This window comes from Hypoxylon trugodes (assembly GCF_022578975.1).
Source record: "Hypoxylon trugodes strain CBS 135444 unplaced genomic scaffold F4822scaffold_2, whole genome shotgun sequence".
Lineage (NCBI taxonomy): Eukaryota > Fungi > Ascomycota > Sordariomycetes > Xylariales > Hypoxylaceae > Hypoxylon > Hypoxylon trugodes.
The window spans coordinates 4,115,991-4,133,068 of record NW_026250017.1 but is presented as its reverse complement, the minus strand read 5'-3'; the positions used below and the strand labels follow the sequence as shown (position 1 = coordinate 4,133,068).

General features: G+C 46.9%; 6 protein-coding genes across 6 annotated transcripts; 3 read left to right on the top strand and 3 right to left on the bottom strand.

Annotated features, from left to right (window-relative positions):
• The first annotated feature begins 1,054 nt into the window (after positions 1 to 1,054).
• Positions 1,055 to 3,022, top strand: F4822DRAFT_148383 (MFS general substrate transporter). Its single transcript, XM_051452957.1, has 2 exons — positions 1,055 to 1,387; positions 1,582 to 3,022. The coding sequence occupies exons 1-2, from the start codon at positions 1,239 to 1,241 to the stop codon at positions 2,783 to 2,785; spliced, it is 1,353 nt and encodes a 450-aa protein (XP_051318794.1). The 5' UTR covers positions 1,055 to 1,238; the 3' UTR covers positions 2,786 to 3,022.
• Positions 3,023 to 3,057: 35 nt separating this feature from the next.
• On the bottom strand, positions 3,058 to 4,551 carry F4822DRAFT_392853 (putative benzoquinone reductase). Its single transcript, XM_051457251.1, has 3 exons — positions 4,127 to 4,551; positions 3,810 to 3,895; positions 3,058 to 3,753 (listed from the first exon to the last, which is right to left on the bottom strand). The coding sequence occupies exons 1-3, from the start codon at positions 4,151 to 4,153 to the stop codon at positions 3,243 to 3,245; spliced, it is 624 nt and encodes a 207-aa protein (XP_051318793.1). The 5' UTR covers positions 4,154 to 4,551; the 3' UTR covers positions 3,058 to 3,242.
• A 1,316-nt stretch (positions 4,552 to 5,867) lies between these two features.
• On the bottom strand, positions 5,868 to 7,688 carry F4822DRAFT_392852 (PLP-dependent transferase). The gene is made up of 2 exons (XM_051457250.1): positions 6,753 to 7,688; positions 5,868 to 6,679 (listed from the first exon to the last, which is right to left on the bottom strand). Exons 1-2 carry the CDS (start codon positions 7,260 to 7,262, stop codon positions 5,963 to 5,965), a joined length of 1,227 nt encoding a protein of 408 aa, XP_051318792.1. The 5' UTR covers positions 7,263 to 7,688; the 3' UTR covers positions 5,868 to 5,962.
• A 753-nt stretch (positions 7,689 to 8,441) lies between these two features.
• On the top strand, positions 8,442 to 12,701 carry F4822DRAFT_392849 (uncharacterized protein). The gene is made up of 4 exons (XM_051457249.1): positions 8,442 to 9,184; positions 9,255 to 9,367; positions 9,424 to 9,714; positions 9,779 to 12,701. Exons 1-4 carry the CDS (start codon positions 9,033 to 9,035, stop codon positions 12,454 to 12,456), a joined length of 3,234 nt encoding a protein of 1,077 aa, XP_051318791.1. The 5' UTR covers positions 8,442 to 9,032; the 3' UTR covers positions 12,457 to 12,701.
• F4822DRAFT_392848 (uncharacterized protein) lies at positions 12,675 to 14,012 on the bottom strand. Its single transcript, XM_051457248.1, has one exon. The coding sequence runs from the start codon at positions 13,831 to 13,833 to the stop codon at positions 12,883 to 12,885; it is 951 nt and encodes a 316-aa protein (XP_051318790.1). The 5' UTR covers positions 13,834 to 14,012; the 3' UTR covers positions 12,675 to 12,882.
• Positions 14,013 to 14,261: 249 nt separating this feature from the next.
• Positions 14,262 to 16,454, top strand: F4822DRAFT_426210 (nucleolar GTP-binding protein; the record flags this gene model as incomplete). Its single annotated transcript, XM_051460501.1, has 3 exons — positions 14,262 to 14,974; positions 15,031 to 15,181; positions 15,543 to 16,454. 3 exons carry the CDS (start codon positions 14,262 to 14,264, stop codon positions 16,452 to 16,454), a joined length of 1,776 nt encoding a protein of 591 aa, XP_051318789.1.
• Positions 16,455 to 17,078: the final 624 nt, after the last annotated feature.

The window sequence follows — 17,078 nt, the reverse complement described above, 5'->3', positions numbered from 1 at the left end:
TCCACCCGTGGTTGGTCCTGTCACCTATCCCAAGTCACTTACTCATGAGATGACATACGACTGTATGAATTATGGCCAAATTCTTAATTTTTGACACCCAAATAGCTAAATGGTTTTAGCAATATCGGACTTTAGCACAAGACGAGCTAAAGTCGTCCGAGATGAAGGGAGGAAATATATCCAGCAATGTAATTGAGTGATATTTTGTATAAATAATTGCAAGGCGCTCGGGGTCACTTATTCATTTTGGAATTGAAGAAAACTGGGAGGAGATTCGAAGAGCTTCAAAATACAATCTATCTAGGACATTGCTACGATATATATATACCATTTACATGCATTTGAGCAATCATATCATCGGCTCGCTCCATGGTCCCCTACTCGGAAGCTCAGATCTAAGTGTATCCAGACAAGGGTGAGTTAGTGGTTCAGATCCTGATGGATGTAACCTTCAAGACCGTTCTTCGCTTGTAAACTACGCCCTTTAACAGAAGATCGTCAGTCGATGACAGGAACAAACGCCGACCTATCTCGGAATTTACGAAAGGGCGAATTAGTATGATTACCAATACGGTCAAGCTATAGTAAGAAAGATAGGATTAGTAAAAGGTAAGATCAAGTATGCATCGTAAATGGTCTGTTTAGCGAAACTAACCGTTATGAGATAGTTTACATCGTAGCGCCATCTTTTGAGCATATGGTAGCTTCGAAATACCATCTAGGTAGGTCCCATGTTGTATAACCGCAGCATATCGGCTTGCCCTCGGCCTGCCCAATATGTTACCGACTTTTCGGGTTATACTACCGAACATTCTACCTCCACTTCCTATCTCCACCTCGTCGACCTACCTAAGGCAGATTGATGATTAATTGCTACCGATCTTTAATCAATTGCGGCACCCATGTCCCGTCTTGCACCATTACCGCCGATATGGTGTGGATGAGGTAGTAATGGAGAATTATTAATTCAGACCCTGCCCATTACTTACACTACCTCCATAATAAAAACCTTTTCTCGACTTCGTATTTTGGACATTGAAAAGCGGAGGGCATTGTTAACTGATTCCCAGCTATTTACGAGAAATAACCATTTGACGCTATCACGATATGATACGAAAGCAGTAGCAGTGTTTTAAATATCAACTGAGAGGTCTATAATCACAAAAGTTGGAGTATTAAAAATCGAGGAATTATCAAGTCGTCTGGATACAATAGGACCAAGGATAGCTCTAAACATCATGGAGAAAGAGAAGGAATTTGAGAGTAATCAAAGTACACAAATCTTTGATTCTTTTATTGACCGTACGGAGGATGTTCAAGCATCCGAAGCGACAACAACCCCGGCGCCGGTGCCGAGGCCGAGGCCGAAGCCCTTTGAGGTTCCCGAGTATGTATATACCAATTTTATTGTATCGCCTTTCCTACCGTCTTTATTTAGGGGTGCCCGGAGGCTAGGACTGGAAAACTAACCGGCCTCCTAATTAAGGCGACGACTCGGTTCGTTGTAATAAGACTTAGAGAATCCGTCATTCCCAATTACCCATGGACTCAATCCATCTGAAAATACTAACTCTTCCGCAGTGGTGGTCTAGAAGCATGGCTTCAGGTTCTCGGCGCCTGGGTCATCATGTTGGCGACATGGGGACTTATAAACTCGTTTGGTGTATATCAGACGTTTTACGAAACCGACTTGCTCAAGTCTAGTACATCCTCAGATATTAGCTGGATTGGTTCGCTGCAAGGTGCTCTCTTGATGATCGGCGGTCTGGCATCTGGGCCGCTGTTCGACGCCGGCTACTTCCTTTCGCTCACCATATCGGGCCTGTTCTTCATCCTTTTCGGGCTGTTCATGACCTCCCTGTGTTCAACATATTGGCAAGTCCTCCTAGCGCAAGGTATTTGCGTGGGAATAGGTTGCGGTCTCACGTTCCTACCATCTGCAGCCATTCTAAGCCAGTACTTCGCGCGTCGTCGTGCTCTAGCTCTAGGGATTCAGAGTACTGGCTCACCGCTAGGTGGTATCATCTTCCCCATCATATTCAGCCGTCTAGAGCCACGCATAGGCTTCGGCTGGGCGACCCGGGTAATAGCCTTCATCCTCCTCGCCCTCGCCGCCGTACCCCTAATCTTCCTACGTCCCCGCGCACCCCCACCAAGCCATAAACGCGCATTCATCGACACCGCAGCCTTGCGTGAACCCCCCTTCCTCAGCTACGCTATCTCGGGTCTGTTCGCGTTCCTAGGGCTCTACGTGCCGTTTTTCTATATCCAACTATATGCTTTACACTACCGCATCGTACCCGATGATCTTAGCGCGTATCTCGTGACTCTCCTGAATGCGGGGAGTGTGTTTGGACGACTGTTGCCGAATTTTGCGGCGGATTATTTGGGCTCGATGAATATGCTGGCTGCTACTACGATCGGCGCGGGTGTCCTTGCGTTCGCATGGTTCGGGGTTAAGAATCTAGGAGGCACGATTGTATTTGTTCTTCTCTTCGGCTTTTGTAATGGCGGCGTGACGAGTCTCCCGCCGAGCGCGATTGTGAGTTTGACGCCTGATCTAGCGAGATTGGGGACGAGGATGGGGATGACGTTTGCGTTTATTGGGAGTGCGGTTTTAGTTGGTACGCCTATTGCGGGTGCGATTTTGAGGGATGTGGATGACGATGCTAGATGGAAGGGTTTGATTGCGTTTAGTGGTGCTACGTTGGTTGTTGGGGGACTGGGGTATGTTGTTACGGAGTGGTTGAATTTGAGGTGGAAGGCTAGGAAAGGGATTAAGTAGAAGGTTGAAGGGAGAGTTGGGGAGTTAGGATTGGTGATAGGAGGAATGAAAGGTATATAAAACGAAGGAGTATATACGAAACGATGTATATGAAGAGTTATGACACCAAAATCAAGCAAGAATTAAACATTATCAACAGGAAATATGGACGTGCATATCTCGGACTCTACCGGACTTCCACACCAACTCCGCGACATCGATTCGTTATACCTAATTCGAAGTCGGCTTCATATTAATGAAGTAATCAAATTTCGGAAGGGTACCTAGGTAAATAATTGAAATAGGTAAAATTGTATTGATTTTCTAAATTATACTTGAGAACTGTTTATAATATCACGCATTTTGTGGGTAATCCGCAAGGGCCCTCCGACTTTTTCTTTTCCTTCTGTGTCAAAGCCGCGTCAGATGTAGTGTTTTTAACCCGAGTCTTAGAATCGCCCTCCTTGCCGCCATGCAGTCACGCCGAGCCGGAAGCGAACTTAGCAACGGTCTTGTAGAACTCGGTTCCCTGAGTCTCGGCGATGAGAATTTCCTTCTCGCTAGGTTGTCTGCTACCATCTCCGGCAGCGAAAGTACCCGCGCCCCAAGGGCCACCACCGTGGACTTCGGATAGATCTGTGAGGGTGCCGAAAGCCTTGGCGTATCCGAAGGGCACGTAGATAATACCGTGGTGCGCAAAAGTCGACATAGCGGCTAAAGCGGTCGACTCCTGACCACCGCCCAGAGAGGCTGTGGAGAGGAAGAGACCGGCGACCTTGCCGTAGTAGGAACCATTCTGCCATTGCTTGCCGGTCTTGTCCCAGAATACTCGCCATTGGGCGGGGAAGTTGCCGTATCGAGTCGGGATACCGAGCAAGAAGCCGTCGTATGACTCGAGCGTAGCTGGGTCCTCCAGGACCGGGATGTCAGCTGCCGGACCCGGAGCGTACATCTTATCTAAGACCTCTTTGGGGAGGGTCTCGGGGATTCTAATTTCCATTGTTAGAGAAAATGCATAGTGATGGGGAATTGTGACGTTTCTTACTGGAAGAGATCGGCTGTACCACCGGCTTTCTCAATGCCGGCCTTTTCGGCCTCCGCGAGCTTGCGGATGTGGCCGTACATAGAGTACTGGAAAATAAGCCATGTTAGTGGTTCAGAATTCAGATGAGAATGCACGACTCGAGTTTGGTGGAAATTGGCTCTGTGGACTTAGTCATGGTCCTGCCGAGCTCGGCATAAGTCGCTGCGAGTTTCCTGCATGTCTCGGTGTTGAGGGGCATGAGGAAAAAGAAACCATTTGCCCTTTCCCTCGTCCATAGCGAATTTGTGTGTTGTATGGGAAGGAGGGGAAAGACTTACGAAAACGATGGCGATCTTGGGAGCCATTGTGAATGATGAAGAAATCAAGGGTATCAAGTTGCTTTGCTATAAGTATAAACGAATATTAAGACCTCAATGTTAGGGAAATAGCCTTAAGTGCTGTTTCTGATGTGTTCTGATTGTAGAGCAGTAGAAAAATAACCATCAACGGTGGCATCTTGTTGGCCTTTATACTTGAACGTGTGGTTACATGATGATGTATTCTAGCCGCTAGCAAACACCGTCGAGGAAGATGTGGGGATTATCATGCTTTGTTGTTGCTTACTTCACTCTCTCCGCGATATTATTAAGACATAACCACATATATGTCACGACTAAGACGATCGATCGGTTTGAAATTCGGTCTCGGCCTCTATTCCTGGTTCCGTTTGGATTCTTTCTCCCATGTCTAGCTGTCTTAGCAAATGTTGCCATGCTACATTAGGTATTAGGTCCCCACCCCTCCGGCAGCTCAACTTGCCTTAAACCTGCAGCGTAGTAGCCGCGATGCATTTCAAACTGATAGCCGGTGCATAGGTACTCTGCCATAAAGGTACTCACCCCCCTCATGTTTGATGTTTATTGGCAATGTGCCATTGACATGAATGTAACGGCGTTTCAATAAATTATGATGGCTGGTTATAGTTACGATGTTTACAATTTGATAATTCGGAGAGACATGAGTTACATGTAAGTTATCCCTTCGACTTACTTTTGTTTTGTACCTAGGTAGGTACTACTTAGATGGGCGTATGTTCTGTATTAGGGGTATTTTCATATAGGTACCTCCTATGCCTGACATAATAGACCTACATATGCAACACTTATAAGGTACATTGGGCTGATTACTGATATCATGTACCTATAATCTCCATGTGTTAGGTACGGAATTCAGTATTTCCAGGTGTAACGGTTTACCTCTTAAGGTTCCGGGCTGCGGCTCCAACCGAATATTAGTGGACCAATCCCCAATTTTGGTAAACTCTGCCCTTTAGTTCGTCCAAATTGGGGCTAATAGAGTGGTTTCAATTGCTGATCAATGGCTTACAAGTCTTCTCGTAATTCTTATGCGAAGACCAGATCTTACCAACCCCCCCTACTGTTCTAGTGTTGTACAGGAAGGTCATTCGAAATGTAAACAATGCGCGAAACGAAATATGGTCAAGATTAACTCAATATGTCATTGGTTTTATCATCTTTGACAAAGCAGAGTTACCCCAGATTCCCATCCTTTTAAATATGCAAATTACAGTCAGCAACAACTAAGACTCCGGTAATCAACTCTGACGTTACGGTGGGCGCAGCAATCCAAAAACTTGTGATCTCAATAATACTACCGTATCGTTACATTTGTTATTCGACATCTGTATTACTGCCAGATTTCATTTCACAGCCTAATCCTATTTGATAACTCCAAGTTCTAGTCTCTTCGGACCTAACAGTACCTCTTTTTCCTCCTATGAGTTATATGCCGTACTCAACCGATGGACAAAATAACTACTTCCACGTATGATATAACATCTTGACGATATAACTCATACACGCGCTTAACTCTAGAATGCCAATCTATCGGTACAGCATCGATTTTATTAAATTACATCGATATAGTTGCAGTGCAGATAGACAGCTCCCCCACCATCTCTCTGGGTACCAGGTACTAGGTGCTATTGGGGCTTCTCTACGTTCCATTCCGGTGGCCGAGGGCGAAGGTAGCACAAATACGGCACTTAAACAATACTACTGATGCACCTACCTAGGTAGTAAATCGCACACTAACTAGCATTGATTTCAAATCTGCTCTCGAATCGCCTGCCCGAGGTAGGTATATATCGTCTTTCATACGAGATGGTCGGCTATATATCCACTTAGTTCCTCCAATGCCTGCCGGAGTACTTCTGTCTCGCAAACGTATCCAATACGGACAAATCCATTGAAGGAAGACGTTTCGCCGTTCCCGAAACAGCGCGAGCCCGGTACGAAAAAGACCTTAGTCTTGCTTAGAACGTCCTTACAAAACGCCTCGTCGTCAACCGGCGCCCCATTCTTATCTTTAAATCCTAGGAAAGCCGTGGTTCCTGCATTAGGTCTGACCCAAGTACATACCGTCGGGTGGTCCTCCACAAACCGCGCCAGCAAATCCAGATTCTTCTTAGCCAAGGAAATGTTCCGTGCTAAGAGCTGTGGCCGCACGGAGGCGCTTAGCGCGTACCGCGCTACTTGGTCGTCAAGCCCAGATACGCTGATGGTGGTGTAGTCACGGGCGGATGCGATGGCGTCGATGATGGATGCATCTCGTGACGCAGCCCATCCAAGCCGTAAACCTGCCAAGGCCCAGGCTTTGGACATGGAACCAGTCACCACAGTCTTGGGATAGTTCAGTGCGAGGATTGATGGTGGGATACTGTCCTGCTCGACACCGTGGAAGAGGGGTTGATAAACTTCATCTGAGAATAGGATGATGTCGTTCTTTTTAGCAACACTAACTATCTTCTCTAGAACTTCTACGGGTATCGTTGCTCCTGTCGGATTATTAGGATTATTGATAACAACCATCTGAAACGGTGAGTTAGCTAAGATGATGCGGTGGCGGCCTTGGCCCTCTTAGGGAGAGGGGGTGGCTGCATACCTTTGTGTTGTCCTTAATTAAAGCCTCGAGGTCCCCGACATTAGGTACATAGCCCTCGCTCTGCTTAAGCTCCCACAGCGAAACTTCAGCACCTAACGACTTAGGAATGGAGTAGAGCTGCTGGTAGGTTGGGAAGACGCAAACCACGTGGTCTCCTGGCCCTACAAGACTGTAGAAGACATCTCGGTTCGCTGCGATGGCTCCCTGTTGGATAATGATATCGTTAGAAGTTACCGGAGGAACACTGTTGTTCCTTGTCGCATTTTGGTCCTCGTTGTACATAGTCGCTAGGTTCCGACGAAGTTCTTCGCTCCCCCGAATAGTCCCATACCCCAACCTAGCAGACGGGTCAACGACCGAGCGCCCATCCTGTTGTTTACTGGTGTCAAATTGCACCAGTTGGTTAATTGAAACGGAAGAGCAGCATGTCTCAGCTATGTTAAGAACACCCGGTGTATTCTCATGCGTGTCCATCCACCTCTCGACTTCGAACGCTGGGAGTTGTACCATCTTGACCCAATGATATCTGAGATGCAACTTGTAATGGGGTATTGTTGGATTCTGTCCTAGTTCAAAAACTCGCAATAGATATGCTAGTCTAGGGACGAGAATGAAGTCAATGTAGAATTTGACCAGACATGATATATATAATTGCTAGCTCTCTAATATCTCGAAGTTCCATCTAGCCTGCCCCGCATAGGCAGGGCGCGAAGGGCGCGGAGTGGGACTCTCCAAGGCGCCCGCGATTCGGAAGTTCCTTACCACTCAGTGCGGAGACAGCTAGGAGCGGCGCCGGTTCTGTATACTACCTTGTTGGTATCATGTATTATAGTAACGCAGTGGGTGTCCATTGTACCAATATTTCCAGCCTCTTCCCCGTTTATGTTTGGTCGGTTGTCTTAGATAGTTGATTTTGATACTGATAATAAATATGACGATATGAATGGAACGTGGGGTGAAAATCAGTGTATATTGTTAAAAAAGCTTATTAGTAACCTATAGCTTTCCCCTATTGGTCACCCTATTAATAGATGACTCTGAGATATCGCCGTTTCGCTACGATATTAATTCGGCTGGAGAATATGACCAATATTTCTTAAAGGGAATATGCGTGGTATTTTTGTTGATAGTTCACCTTGAATTAACTGATGATTTTGCAGAGATTTATTGTAATATTGCTTAATTAATCGATTTTCCTAAAGTCATAGTGACTTGACCTACCTGATGCTTTGATCATGAAGCTTGACCAATGCGGCGGACCTAGCTTAACGTGTTGCCGCCAAGTCTGCTTAGCTTTTTAGATAACGTCCATCGGGGTACTTATAGCCAAAACGGCTTAATGTTATAGAGTTTACATTTGAGACTTTGATGGTCAGATTCATTGGTTAGAAAGAGGTACATATGAGTTGGCTTTGATATTGTTGAATGTTCTCGCCAATCTTATCTGTTTGGACGATAAAAGCCCTGAAGTTGGGGAAGTTTTAGTGGCTGTGCTTACTACTTCGGGCAGCTCCTGCAGTGTCTTAGGGCGGGACCGTCGGGCGACCGACCGTGCCACACTGCTACCACAATCTGTAGATCCACCTCCAAGCTGCAGGTGCGCAGGTGAGCTTTGGCTTTGGCTTAGGTACAGCTAGGTACATTACAGCTAGACAGGTTACCTCTTTGCTAACTAATTTCCCGAGCTCGGTTCCATCTCTCGCGCGGTCTTTATCTCTCTCTCTCTCTCAACTAGACTTGTTCGAATTAAGAAGTTCATCTTCCAACCTGTCAGTCAGTAACATTACTATAGCTTCCCCTCCTTCTCTTTCAATTTTCTGTACTATTCATATTTCTTTCCTACTTATCGTTCATTTTATTCTCCTTGTGACCCATCGATATTAAAAATTAAGGCGCTGACATCATTTCGCACGGCTACAACTAAAGCCATCGTAAGCGTGCGTCACTTAAAGAGACTATCCTATCCAAGCAGAAAGCGCAGAAGCTAGTAAAGAGAGGTTGGTAGTGCTGGTAGTGGTGTAGGGGTAGCCCAGTCAGCTGGCCAACCGAGTGAGCATCTGGCCTCGGGGACCTGCAACCTAACGTGCCTGTCCGCTACATTGGCTACATTGGAGCTTGTTGTGCCTCGTGGGGCCTTGCAGCGTCGGATGTAGATGTGGATATCGCAGCCTATCGTCAACATCCTTCCCTTTTCCCTTCTTCACTTTATCAACATCAATCTTGACACTTGACGCCACCTATCAACATCGATAATTCTTGCCTGATTGGGCAACCTTCATCATGTTGTCGTCGTCGACGAGCCTTAGGCATGTTGCCTTAGGCGTACTATCGCTGTCATGTCTCGTCGCGGGTCAAAAGAACTACACCCAAATCGATATGATGCGGGCGCAACTAGCTCTTTTAGATGGTCGGCCAAGTGATTGTCCACCATGGTATGCCGATTCCAACCGTCCCTATCAAACATGATATAATTCGGAAGCTAATAAATCCTCCTATTTCTAGTTTTAACTGTCTCCTTCCAGCCTACGAATGTTATCAATATGCCGACTGTAACGAATACAACGGGAAATGCGAGTGTCCACCAGGATTCGGAGGAGATGATTGCTTCCAACCGAGTACTACTACCCCGACATACCTCGAGACCATCCTTAATTCGCTGACGATACTATAGCTTGCGGTTCTCTTGCCAAGGGCAAAGAACGTCCGATAAGATCGGGTGATTCATGCAAATGCGATGAAGGCTGGACCGGAATCAACTGCAATGTCTGCACCCAAAATAACGCTTGCAATGCCTTGATGGAAACTGGCGATGGTGGTGTTTGCTACCAAAATGGCGAGGTCGTACAAAACAACCATCAGATGTGCGACGTGACGAACGAGAAGATCCTTACTATGCTTAACGGCAAGATACCCCAGGCAACCTTTACTTGCGAGAAAGATACAGCATTCTGTGATTTCCAGTGTAAGCAAATAATCCATTTATGATTTCATTAATGAGTAAATAATTGACCACTCCCGCGAAATAGTCTGGATCGACCGAGAAGAATCCTTCTACTGCCATCTCGAGAATTGCGAATCTACTGCCGACTTCACCTCCGACCAAAACAGTACCTACTATAAGTGCCCTGATGTCAAATGTAATTGTATCAAAGACCGAATGCTGTGCGGAGCGGATGGTTCCATCGATTTGACCGATTTCTTGAAAGAGGAGGTTCATGGTCCGGCTACCTTCAGTTGCCTGCAGGAGAATGGCGGAATCAATAACTGCAAATTCAAGGAACCATCGCTAGATTGGATGGTGGGTAACTTCTTCGGCGACGAGAGTATCGAGTTGGATTGCCGCTCTGGTGAATGTCTCTACCACACCCAGGTACCCGGTTACGAGCGTCCTATTAAGAAGATCAACACGCCCTTGATCGCGGGTGTAATCGCAGGATGTTCCCTGTTCCTAGTCGCTGTTATCCTAATTATCTGGTATCTTTCACGCCGACAGTACCGATACGGCCCTATTGCGCTCGATGATAACGATGACGAAGCTATCAAGTTAATGACGGATCATAAACCGGCGACCTTGTATTTTGAGAACGTTTCCTACGGACTGAACGGAAAGGTTATTTTGAACGATATCAAAGGAATTGCTCACCCCGGCGAGATTACGGCTATTATCGGCGCATCTGGTGCGGGAAAGACGAGCTTCTTGGATATCCTCGCTCGCAAGAACAAGCGTGGCAATGCTGGCGGAGACTTCTACGTCAACGGAGAGAAGGTTACTGATGCCGAATTCAAGAGTGTGGTAGGCTTTGTCGATCAAGAAGACACCATGCTTCCTACTCTAACGGTGCACGAAACTATTCTCACCAGTGCTCTCCTTCGTCTTCCCCGTGGAATGGGTCGCGCGGCTAAGGAACAGAGAGTCTACGAAGTCGAGAAGCAGCTTGGTATTTATCACATTCGCGATTCCCTTATAGGATCTGAGGAGGGCAAAGGAAGGGGTATTTCCGGTGGTGAAAAGAGACGTGTCGGCATTGCTTGTGAGCTTGTCACTAGCCCTTCGATCCTTTTCCTCGACGAACCGACTAGTGGACTGGATGCTTACAACGCGTTCAATGTTATCGAATGCCTTGTTACTTTGGCCAAAACCTACAAGCGAACTGTTATCTTCACTATCCACCAGCCACGTTCCAATATCGTCGCTTTGTTTGATCGATTAATCCTCCTTGCTCAAGGTAAAGCGGTTTATTCCGGTCCATTTTCGCAATGTCAGGAATATTTCGATCAGGTTGGATACAGTTGTCCGCCCGGCTTCAACATTGCGGATTATCTTGTTGATCTTACGATGCATGCCGGTACTTCGGGTACTTTCGATGACGGATCTATTGTGAACGATGTAGCTAGTGTCGGACCTAGCAGCACGACTGCTGTTAAATCAGTTGCAAGCATTTCTGGGGCCAATAGTATTGCTGAAGATAGCTCAACTGAGCCATCGTCTAGTCGACCTAAGGCTAAGCGCAAGGATTCAGTTAAAGCTAGACAGGAGCGGGAACTATTCACGAGACGAAAGAACACTATCGACACTGCGGCATCTTCCGATGTCGAGGAGGATATTGGGTCGTACAAGTTACGTAAACAACCCGCTGGTGTTACACCACCGCAAGTTGTTGTCGAAGATGTCCATGATCTTCCACCTGCCGCTGCAACCAATCTTGATGGTCTCGTCCATGCTTACGCTGAATCTGGTATCGCCGATAATATACACGATGAAATTCAACAGGCAGTTACTAGCGCTCAAATTGCGAATGGTCAGAATGGGAATGCGGCTCACGGCGCACACCCTAACGGTAGCGCAATTGGTCGTGGCTACGCCCGTGTCGGTTATCTCAGCCAATTCGTTATTCTGTCGCAAAGAACGTGGAAGAATCTCTACCGCAACCCGCTTCTAATGCTGACTCACTACGCTATTGCGATTGTCCTCGCTGTTCTCTCGGGGTATCTCTTCTATGGCCTTACCGACGACATTCCTGGATTCCAAAACCGACTCGGCTTGTTCTTTTTCCTTCTTGCCCTGTTCGGTTTCAGCACATTGACTAGTTTAAATGTCTTCGCTTCCGAACGGCTTCTGTTTGTCAGAGAACGAGCAAATGGATATTATTCGCCCATTACATACTTCGTCGCAAAGGTTCTATTCGACATTATCCCTCTTCGAATTATTCCACCGATTCTGATGGGAGCCATCATTTATCCTATGACTGGCCTTATTCCGGATGCACCGCATTTCTTCACATTTATGCTTGTCCTCGTCTTATTCAACCTGGCTGCTGCTTCAATCTGCCTGTTTATTGGCGTCGTCTGCAAGGATGGTGGCGTAGCAAACCTCATTGGAAGCTTAGTCATGCTCTTCTCTCTGTTGTTTGCTGGATTGCTACTTAACCACGACGCGATCCCCGATGCCGCTCTCTGGTTACAATCTCTGTCCATCTTCCATTATGGTTTTGAAGCCCTCATCGTTAACGAGGTCATTAAGTTGACGCTTGTGGATAACAAATATGGACTGGATATCACGGTCCCCGGAGCGGCGATTCTGAGCTCGTTTGGATTCAACAACGCAGCAAAATGGATGGATGTTATAAACTTAGGTGTCTTCGCCGCGGTCTTTGTGGTGTTGGCATATGTCGCCATGCATTTCTTGCTGGTAGAGAAACGATAAGACTATAGGTGTGATGTGTTGAGGGATATTTGTAGAATTATATCGGCATACATTCGGGCATTGGCCAAATTGGCATTTAATGCATTATTGCATTCCAATTTTTTCCTGCATAGCTGCTCGGTAACGCTTGAGCTGGATTGCTCAATGGTATGGGCACTTGGGGCGTTTTACAGGGTTCGGCATGTTCGTCTAAATCAACAAACCAGACAATTTCATAGTACAATAAACGTGATAGATGATCGATATTTTCCTTTATACACATTGTACAAGTCGTGAAGTTGCGATTCTAATATGTACATGATAGCCATAACTATCATCAATGCTTTAATATGCTAGTCCCTCTCTGTATGAGAAGAACTGGTAGTAGTCTTGCGTCTCAGCTTTTCGTATGCATTTTGTCTTCATATCGCTAACTTAATATTGATATCAGATTCCATCCAACTTGCCACCAGTAAGTTCTTCAGCAACTTCCTTCTGCCTCTTAAGGGTTTTCGTCTTCTCCGACTCGAGGTTCTTCAATACCGTACTCGAAGTACGCGATACCTCATTCAGCATATCAGCCACAGTGGGGGGTCTACCGCTCAAGTCCCAGATGTTGTTGACGTCGAATCCACTAGCCGTCATACCCATCTTCTTCCAGTAATCCGGCGCAAAGAGTCTGTTCACCTCAGCCTCAAGATCATTCTCGCTGACAATGAAAGATCGGGCTCTCATGTACAATTCCTGGATAGCGTCCCGACGAGCCTCGCTTTTTCGAGCTGCTATAGATTCACTGCGTTCTTTCGACGCCTCCGCCCGCTCGAAGCGAAGAGGATCGGGAAGGACTTTTGTTTGGAGTGTCCCCGCGTTAACCGATGCACGGGTTAACCTCTCATCCTCACGCTCCGGCGCCGTGGCAGCGGCTCTATGAGACTCCAATTTCGCTACCTGCTTCTCGGTACGTCTACTATCGAATAACTTCTTCCGGGCATATAAGGCGCGTACTCCTTCTCGCATGTTGTCGCGGCGTGTATGTGCCATTTTGCGTTTCCAAGCCTGGACCTCGGATTTTGGGGGCTGTTTGGAGGCTTCGGAGGATGGCTGCGGGGCGGATTTTGTGAGCCATGTTTCGCTGGACTTTAGGTGGCCGTCGCGCTTGCGGAAGACTTGTCTTGGGAGGGGGAGGTGGCCCTTGTTGCGCTTGAGGTCGCGGAAGTTTTCGACGGATTGGTCTTGTGGCGGGTTGGGTATGTTGATGAAGAGGGGGGATTCAGGGGGGATTCGCTGAGGGGCGGAGGAGGTGGTGGTGGTGGAGGAGAAGAGGGCTTTGGATAGTGATTGTATTGTTGCTGGTCGGCCTCGTGGGAGGAGGGTCGGTCGGGGGAGTAGAGGTGGCATGGTGGTGGTTGTTGGTGTGCCGATTGGCACTATGAGTGGGTGTTGGAAAACCCTTCGATCAATCGATTCAATTAATCTCTGCCGTGTTTGTCGTCAAGTCGTGAAGAGTATAGTCGTCTAGATCCAACTACACATTGGTCTTGTGTCTTGAGTTGAATTATTTGGGAAAAGTTGAGTACGAAGAAATTCGTTAGTGACCCACTTTAGCGGGCTCGGGGTCCAATCCAATAGCTGTATCACAGTGGGTAAGCTTCGGCTGGTTCAAATATCCACGCTAATGCTAATCGATAACGATCTATTAGTACAGATGAAAAAAAAGTTCCCATTTGAGATCCCCACCCTTCTCTTTTTTTTTTCTTCCTTCAACCAACCTTCTCATCCATTTCCTCTTCTACCAAAACCCTCACAAGCTCACGAATTTGGGCGCAATGGGGACTGGTAAGAAGGAACGGAGTCGGCTGGCCCGGCAGGGCAAGTCGGGTTCCGGAATGGATAATATTAAAATCAAGGGTGAGAACTTTTATCGTTCCGCGAAGAAGATCAAGACCCTGAACATGCGAAAGGATGAGGGCAAACCTGTACGAAATGCCGACGGCAAGATCATCCAAGCCGCCAAGTACCAATCCAGAGACGTACCCTCTGCTCGCGTCGAGCCCAATCGGAAATGGTTTACCAATACCCGTGTTATCTCCCAAGATTCCCTCAAGGCTTTCCGCGAGGCCATGGATGAGAAGGCTAAGGATCCGTACCAAGTCCTCTTGAAGACGAACAAGATACCCATGAGCTTGATAAGGGATAACACGGATACCAAGAACGGGTTGAAGCAACACAAGGCCAAGATGACCATCGAGAGCGCTCCGTTTGCTGATGCGTTTGGTCCGAAGTCTCAGCGCAAGAGGGTAAAGTTGGATGTTAGTAGTCTGACGGACCTGGCTGAGGATACCGAGAAGAGCATGGATGCATACAAGGACCGTCTCGAGCAGGCTAGGTTACTGAGTGGAAACTCTGGAGCTGCTGTCGATCCCGATGGACTTGGTGAGGGTCAAACTGAGGGTGAAGATGCCCTCACTATGGCCATTGAACCAATTTTCAACAAGGGTCAAAGTAAGAGAATCTGGAATGAGCTTTATAAGGTTCTTGAGTATGTCATCCCATCACGATTTGTTTTATTGAACACCTTGTGCTAACGATCTACAGTGCTTCGGACGTTATTATCCACGTTCTTGATGCTCGCGATCCTCTTGGTACTCGATGCCGGAGCGTAGAGAAGTATCTAAGAGAGGAGGCACCTCACAAGCACCTGATATTTGTCCTAAATAAAACCGACCTGGTTCCCACAAGTGTAGCAGTAAGTTTATCTAATATTTTATATCATCTTCCTTTTTCCTTCAACCCCAATGATTTTTGTCAGGGTGCTTGCTCGTAAATTCAGTGAGAAGTAATCCGTTACGGCATTGGGAGATCAAATTTCCACACTTGATGTTCTTATGTTTTCGGACTGAGAGCTGGCAGAGCTCCGTTTTGGAGTACTGTCATTAGTTGGGCCGTGTTTCATTTTGAGTTGAAATCTATCTCTACCTGTTTTTGGTGGCCGGTGGTAGATTTCTTAGTAGTGATTCATACATCTAACCATTTACCTATTCCTATTTTCATCATTTATTCTTTCTACAGGTTGCTTAGTTCCATAATCGATGCTAACTTCACTTAAGGCTGCGTGGGTTCGCAAGCTTTCCGCGGATTTCCCCACTCTCGCGTTCCACTCGAGTATAACAAACCCATTCGGCAAAGGTTCTCTAATTCAACTCCTCCGTCAATTCTCCCAACTACACTCGGATCGCAAACAGATCTCCGTCGGATTGATAGGATATCCTAATGTAGGAAAATCCTCTATCATAAATACGCTACGAAAGAAAAAGGTGGCCAAAGTAGCTCCCATCCCCGGTGAAACCAAAGTGTGGCAGTATGTCACATTGATGAAGCGAATTTATCTTATCGATTGTCCTGGTGTGGTACCACCCAACCAGAATGATACCCCTCAAGATATCCTGCTTCGCGGTGTTGTTCGTGTTGAAATGGTTGAGAACCCTGAACAATACATCCCAGCACTGCTAGCAAAGGTTAAGCAACATCATATGGAGCGAACTTATGAAATAAAGGGATGGAATGATCATATCCACTTTTTGGAGCTTCTCGCTCGAAAGGGTGGTCGCTTATTAAAGGCCGGTGAGCCAGATGTGGATGGTGTCGCAAAAATGGTCTTAAATGACTTCATGAGAGGCAAGATACCTTGGTTTACACCAGCGCCTATTGTGGAAGGGGAAGAAGGGAAGACAATCGAGGGTCGCGAGGGCAGACTCGGAGAGATGCCGAAGAAGCGGAAGAGGGATGATTTGGAAAGCGTCCCCGATACAACCGCGGCCCCATCAACTACATCCCTTCCAGAAGGTGTAAGTGCGAGCGAGGACGAAGAATTTGAGGGATTCGGTAGCAACAACGAGGAATCATCGGACGATGAGGCAGAAGTTGATGATGACGATGACGAGGATGATATGATACCCCTAGATGAGCTGAGTGATATCGACGAAAGTGGAGCGAGTGACGACAGTGAAGACGAAGGATGAAGGATTATTTTGGAATTGTAGGCATAGCCAACATGGCAACCTGCCGCTCTGAGTCCTAATACGCCTCTCCGCGTCGTTCCAATCCGGACGAGCCGATCTGCAGCGAGGCGAACCACACATCTGTGTATACGTTTCGGCAGTTGGGAGCCCAGTTCATAGAAGGTGTTGTTGATGAAAGCAAGCTGTCCTTTTCTGGACGCTAGCCTCCCACGGATGGGCGATATACTTCTAATCCGTTGCCTTTCCCCGGCTCATTCCGATAGTGGTTTTCAAAGAAAAACCTAGGAGATATTCGCGAAAGTCCGTTACCCGTCAGGTGTTATGCTGGATTTGAGCATATTGCAACCAGAATCGGGTACTATGCGCCAGAGGTAACACTTCTAGATGCCGCAACACTCGAAGAAGCAGTTGTGTTACAGTCCACATGGTTCTTCATGAGGCTGGCCACATAAAGTCAATGAATATGAAGCAAGATAACCGACAAGTAGGTCTATCAGTTATCAAATGACATTAGAAGTCATACTCACGTCCATAGAAATCCGAATTAAATGTAAAATGCGCAATCGAGATGTTTCAAGTGCACAACATATCAGCCTCGGGTAACCGTACTGTGAAATTCGTGAC

Bases quoted from the DNA above. Each gene is read 5' to 3' on its own strand.
- F4822DRAFT_148383 (XM_051452957.1), top strand. From the start codon at position 1,239: ATGGAGAAAGAGAAGGAATTTGAGAGTAATCAAAGTACACAAATCTTT. The intron at 1,388-1,581 runs GTATGTATATAC...ACTCTTCCGCAG, and splicing joins AAGCCCTTTGAGGTTCCCGA to TGGTGGTCTAGAAGCATGGC.
- F4822DRAFT_392849 (XM_051457249.1), top strand. From the start codon at position 9,033: ATGTTGTCGTCGTCGACGAGCCTTAGGCATGTTGCCTTAGGCGTACTA. The intron at 9,368-9,423 runs GTACTACTACCC...ACGATACTATAG, and splicing joins AGATGATTGCTTCCAACCGA to CTTGCGGTTCTCTTGCCAAG. The intron at 9,715-9,778 runs GTAAGCAAATAA...CCCGCGAAATAG, and splicing joins AGCATTCTGTGATTTCCAGT to TCTGGATCGACCGAGAAGAA.
- F4822DRAFT_392852 (XM_051457250.1), bottom strand. From the start codon at position 7,262: ATGGTACAACTCCCAGCGTTCGAAGTCGAGAGGTGGATGGACACGCAT. The intron at 6,680-6,752 runs GTATGCAGCCAC...TCACCGTTTCAG, and splicing joins TAATTAAGGACAACACAAAG to ATGGTTGTTATCAATAATCC.
- F4822DRAFT_392848 (XM_051457248.1), bottom strand. From the start codon at position 13,833: ATGCCACCTCTACTCCCCCGACCGACCCTCCTCCCACGAGGCCGACCA.
- F4822DRAFT_392853 (XM_051457251.1), bottom strand. From the start codon at position 4,153: ATGGCTCCCAAGATCGCCATCGTTTTC. The intron at 3,896-4,126 runs GTAAGTCTTTCC...CTTATTTTCCAG, and splicing joins CCAAGATCGCCATCGTTTTC to TACTCTATGTACGGCCACAT. The intron at 3,754-3,809 runs GTAAGAAACGTC...AATGGAAATTAG, and splicing joins GGTACAGCCGATCTCTTCCA to AATCCCCGAGACCCTCCCCA.